Raw genomic sequence first — 5,610 nt, 5'->3', positions numbered from 1 at the left:
CAAATGGGGGCATTTGGGTCAAAAATATACAATTTTGGGGGGAAATATTGGGGAAAATTGTGTTAAAAATGTGGAAAAGTGGGGTCAAAAATGTGGAATTTTTTAGGTCAAAAATGTGAAATTTTGGGGGTAAAAAATGGGGGGATTTGGGAGAAAAATGTTGGATTTTAGGGGGGAAAACGGGGAATTTTGGGGGGGAAAATGTGGGAATTTGGGTCAAAAATGTGGAAGTTTTTTGGGTCAAAATCCTGGGAAATTTGGGTGCAAAATGTGGGATTTTAGGGGGGAAAAATGGGGGAATTTGGGTTAAAATATTGGAATTTTTAGGTTAAAAATGTGGAAAATTTGGGTAGAAAATGGGGGGAAATCGTGTAAAAAATGTGGAAAGATTGGGTCAAAAATGTGGAATTTTGGGGCAGAAAATGTGGGAATTTGGGTGGAAAATGTGGGAAATTTTGGGTCAAAAATGTGGGATTTTGAGGTGAAAAATGGGGGAGTTTGGGGGGAAAATGTGGAATTTTGGGGGGGGGAGAAATGTGGAAAATTTGGGTCAAAAATACAGAATTTTGGGGAGAAAAATAGGAGAAAATTGTGTTAAAAATGTGGAAAGTTTGGGTTAAAAATGTGGAATTTTAGGTAGAAAACAGAGGAAATTTGGATTTTGGGGGTAAAAAATGGGGGGATTTGGGTCAAAAATGTGGAATTTTTAGGTTAAAATCTGGGAAATTTGGGTGAAAAATGGGAAATTTTGGGTGAAAATCAGGGCAAATTTGGAATAAACTCGGGAAAGTTTAAATGGAATTAGAATTTGGTGAAAATTTGGGGATTTTTGGTGGAAAAATGTGAAAATTCTGCTTCAAAATGTGGAAATTCCAGGAGGAATTTGGTGAAAATCAACAAAAATTTTAAAAAAATTATGGCCGAGCAGGGGATTTGGGGGAATAAATTGAATTTCTGTGACGGCGGGCAGAATTTAGAGGGGTTTGGGTGATAAAAGGGGATTTTTTGGGGCGAAAAAATTGAATTTTGGGGGGGAAAAATTGGAATTTTTGGGGTCGCTGGAAAGTCCCAAGTGTTGGAAACGCTTGAGTAAATTCTCCATTCCTATTGGTCGACGGATCTGTCAATCATGAAATCTGTCGTTGCTATTGGCCAAGCTCCCTCTTCAAGGCGGGGCGCGTGTTTTCCGCCTTCCTCTTTTTCCATTGGTCAGTTATTCTCGTATCGGCGCCCTGATTGGTTTGCTAGCCTGTCAATCATTCATTCCGGCTTTTCCGGGTGTGGGCGGGATTTCTTAGCGCTTCTCGCGCTCTGATTGGCTGCTGCCCTCTCCCCTCACGCTCATTTCCAACATGGCGGCGTCCGAGGCGGTCGCGCTGCTGGAGGCGCTGCGAGCGCAGGTGAGACCCTAAAAAAAACCCCAAAAACCCCAAAAAAGCTCCAAATTCCCCCAAAATCACCCTTCTGGGCCTCTCCAGGCGGCGGAAGTGGCGGCGCACGGGCGAGAGATGCTGCGGAAAGTGAGGGGAGGGCAGCTGGAGACCAAGGAGGTACCGGGGGCATTTTGGGAAGGAATCGTGAGGGGATTTTGGGGTTCCCTGAGGGGATTTTGGGTGTTCTGAGAGGGGTTTGTGGTTTCTGAGGTGTTTCTGAGGGGTCTTGAGGAGATCTGGGGAGCTTTTCGGGAGTTCTGAGGAGATTTCGGGTTCTTGAGGGGTCCCTGAGGGGATTTTGGGATCCTTGAGGAGGAATGGGGGGTCCTGAGGGGTTTTTTTTTGGGGGGATCTTAAAGGGATTTGGGGAATTTCTGAGGAGATTTGGGGGTCCCTGAGGGGATTTGAGGGGATCCTGAGGGGATTTGGGTGTCCCTGGGGATTTTTTTGGGAATCCTTGAGGGGATTTTGGGATCTTTAAAGGGGTTTTGGGGTTCCCTGGTTTTTTTGGGGGGGGATCCCTGAGGGGTTTTGGGAGGTACTGAGGGATTTTGGGGGTTTCTGAGGGGATTTTGGGGATCTCTGAGGGAATTTGGGGGGTCCTGAGGAAATTCTGGGGATTCCTGAGGGGATTTGGGGGTTTCTGAGGGGATTTTGGGAGTTTTGGGTAATTCTGAGGGGATTTTGGGGTCTTTAAAGGGATTTTTGGGGGTCCCTCTTTTTTTGGGGGGTACGGGGATTTTGGGGATCTCTGAGGGAATTTGGGGGGTCCTGAGGAAATTCTGGGGATTCCTGAGGGGATTTGGGGGTTTCTGAGGGGATTTTGGGGATCTCTGAGGGAATTTGGGGGGTCCTGAGGAAATTCTGGGGATTCCTGAGGGGATTTGGGGGTTTCTGAGGGGATTTTGGGAGTTTTGGGTAATTCTGAGGGGATTTTGGGGGTCCCTCTTTTTTTGGGAGATATTTGAAGGATTTTAAGGGATCCTGAGGGGATTTTGGGGGGGTTCTGAGGGGATTTGGGGAGTTTTTGGGGAATTTGGGGATCCCTGAGGGGATTTTGGGGTCTTTGATGGGATTTTGAGGTTCCTGGATTTTTTGGAGGGGTCCTTGAAGGTTTTTTGGGGGAATTTTAAGCAATTTTTAAGCCAAATTTTAGGGTGAATTTGGAGTTTTTCGGGGTCCTCCAGCTAGTCCTCCTGTCCAGCAGGAGGCGTCCTTGCTTTAGACCAAAATTTGGGGTAAATTTGAGCAAATTTTGAGGTGAATTTGGGGGTTCTTGGGGTCCTCCAGCGAGTCCTCCCATCCGCTAGGGGGCACCTCTGCTGATTGCTAATTTGGGTCGAATTTTGGGGTGAAATTTGGGGTTTTCCGGGATCCTCCCATGGGTCCTCCAGTCCACCAGGGGGCGCCTCTGATGAGGCTGAAATTTGGGCGAATTTTTGGGGCAATTTTGAGGGGTTTTTAGGGGTCCTCCAGCCAGTCCTCCCATCCAGCAGGGGGTGCCTCTGCTGATTGCTAATTTGGGTTAATTTGGGTCAAATTTTGGGGTGAAATTTGGGGGTTTCTGGGGTCCTCCAGCCAGTCCTGCCATCCACTAGGGGGCGCCTCTGCTGGGGCCTAATTTGGGTTAAATTAAGACAAATTTTTGGGTGAAATTTGGGGTTTTCCGGGGTCTTCCAGCCAGTCCTGCCATCCACTAGGGGGAGCCTCTGCTGGGGCCTAATTTGGGTTATTTTGGGTCAAATTTTTGAGTGAAATTTGGGGTTTTCCGGAGTCCTCCAGCCGGTCCTCCCGTCCAGCAGGGGGTGTCGCTGCTGCAGGTGCGCTCGCAGGCGCTCCTGAGTTACCTGCAGGACCTGGCCCTGCTCGTCTGCTCCAAAACCCGGGGGGGCTCCCTCAGCAACTCGGGGGGGGCCCTGGAGCGGCTGCTGGAGACCAGAGTGGTGAGGAGGGGGAGATTGGGGGGTCCCAGGGGGATTTTGGGGGGATTTTGGGGAAATTTGAGGGGTCCCAGGGGGATTTTGGGGGTAATTTCGGGGATTTTGAGAAAATTTGGGGGGATTTTGGGGAAATTTGGGGGGAATTTCGGGGATTTTGGGAAAATTTGGGGGGTCCCAGGGGGATTTTGGGGGGAATTTTGCAGATTTTGGGGAAATTGGGGGGGTCCCAGGGGGATTTTGGGGGGAATTTTTGGCATTTTGGGGAAATTTGGGGGGTCCCAGGGGGATTTTGGGGGGATTGTGGGATCCTGGGTGGGATTTTTGGGGAATTTTCCGAGGGGGTTTTTGGGGGTAATGTCGGGTATTTTGAGAAAATTTGGGGGGATTTTGGGGAAATTTGGGGGGAATTTCGGGGATTTTGGGAAAATTTGGGGGGTCCCAGGGGGATTTTGGGGGGAATTTTGCAGATTTTGGGGAAATTGGGGGGGTCCCAGGGGGATTTTGGGGGGAATTTTTGGCATTTTGGGGAAATTTGGGGGGTCCCAGGGGGATTTTGGGGGGATTGTGGGATCCTGGGTGGGATTTTTGGGGAATTTTAGGAGATTTGGGGGGTTTAGAGAATTTTGGAGGGTCCTGAAGGGATTTTTGGGGAAATTTTGGGGTCCTTGGGGGCATTTTTGGGGTCCTGGAAGGGATTTTTGGGGATTTTGGGGGAATTTTTGGCATCCTGGGTGGAAATTTTGAGATTTTGGGGGATTCTGGGTGGGATTTTGGGGAATTTTTGGGATCCTGGATGGGAATTTTGGGGGAATTTTGGGATTCTGGAGAGAAATTTGGGGATTTTGGGGATCCTACAGGGAAATTTTGGGGGAATTTTGGGATTCTGGGTAGAAATTTTGGGGTAATTTGGGGATCCTGGCTGGGATTTTTTGGGAAATTTTGGGATTCTGGAGGGAAATTTTGGGATTTTGGGACTCCTGGATGGGATTTTTGGGGGGATTTTGGGATTCTGGAGGGAAATTTTGGGATTTTGGGGCTCCTGGATGGGAATTTTGGGGAAATTTTGGGGGGATTTTGGGATCCTGGATGAGATTTTGGGGCTCCTGGCTGGGATTTTTGGGACAACTTTGGGATTTTTGGAGCGTTTTGTCCCCTGGCCCCGCCCCCAGCCGAAGCCCCGCCCCTTTTGCAGGTGCTGGAGAAGCTCCGCCCCCTGGAGCAGCGCCTCAAGTACCACCTGGAGAAGCTGCTGAGGGCGGCGGCCTCGGGAGGGCGTGGTCAGTGCGAGCCCCGCCCCCTCTAAGCCACGCCCCTCCCTCTGCCATCACCCCGTTTGATTGACAGCTGTCAATCACCCCCCAGGTGCCGAGGATCCGCTCAGCTTCCGCCCCGCCCCTTCCAACATGGCGGCGCAGGTGAGGGCGGGGCTTAAGGGGGAAGGGGAGGGGTTTTGGGGTGTGGGCGTGGCTTGAGGTGAAAATGGGCGGGGCTTAAGGGGTTAAATGGGTGGGGTATACATGGGGAAGTGGGCGTGGCTTTGTTGTGTTATGGGTGGGGTTGATCGGTCAGGTGGGCGGGGCTTGAAGGGAATTGGGGCGTGGCTTGATGGCTTTGTGGGTGTGGCTTCAAGAATTAATGTGTGTGTTTAATGGGGGTGGCTTAAGGGCAAAAGGGGTGGGGTTTAAGGGGTTACATAATGGTGGGCGTGGCTTAAGGGCTTGATGTTTAAAGTGGGCGGGGCTTGAGTGGAATTGGGTGTGGTTTGTCAGAAGGGGGCGTGGCTTAAGGGCAAAAGGGGTGGGGTTTAAGGGGTTGAATTGTGGTGGGCGTGGTTTAAGGGCTTGATGTTTTAAAGTGGGCGGGGCTTGAGTGGAATTGGGTGTGGTTTGTCAGAAGGGGGCGTGGCTTAAGGGCAAAAGGGGTGGGGTTTCAAGGGATCTGTGGGTGTGGTTGAAGGGGTTAAAAGGGGTGTGGCTTAAGGGTAAAAGGGGTGGGGTTTAAGGTTAAAATGGGCGTGGCTTCGAGAATGAATGGGTGGGGTTAAATGGGCGTGGTTGAAGGGGGTTGGGTTGTGGGCGTGGCCTGAGTGGGCGTGTCCTTCAGGAGGAGGAGGAGGATGACGCCGGCGAAGGCCAAGGGGGCGGAGCCAAAGCCCCGGGGCTGGGGGGAGGGCGGCGCTACGTCCCGCCCCGCCTGGTGCCCGTGGCCTGCGGTGAGCCCTCCTCCCTCATTTGCAT

General features: G+C 50.9%; 1 protein-coding gene across 1 annotated transcript; it reads left to right on the top strand.

Annotated features, from left to right (window-relative positions):
• Positions 1 to 1,250: 1,250 nt before the first annotated feature.
• Positions 1,251 to 5,589, top strand: NGDN (neuroguidin; the record flags this gene model as incomplete). Its single annotated transcript, XM_041490535.1, has 6 exons — positions 1,251 to 1,400; positions 1,479 to 1,550; positions 3,233 to 3,376; positions 4,566 to 4,650; positions 4,736 to 4,788; positions 5,477 to 5,589. Coding segments are annotated over exons 1-6 (515 nt in total), but the record flags the coding sequence as incomplete, so codon positions are not given.
• Between the last annotated feature and the right edge of the window lie 21 nt (positions 5,590 to 5,610).

This window comes from Pyrgilauda ruficollis, unplaced genomic scaffold (genome assembly GCF_017590135.1).
Source record: "Pyrgilauda ruficollis isolate IOZ18807 unplaced genomic scaffold, ASM1759013v1 scaffold1231, whole genome shotgun sequence".
Taxonomy (NCBI): Eukaryota; Metazoa; Chordata; class Aves; order Passeriformes; family Passeridae; genus Pyrgilauda; species Pyrgilauda ruficollis.
This window is presented reverse-complemented; position numbering and strand designations above follow the sequence as displayed.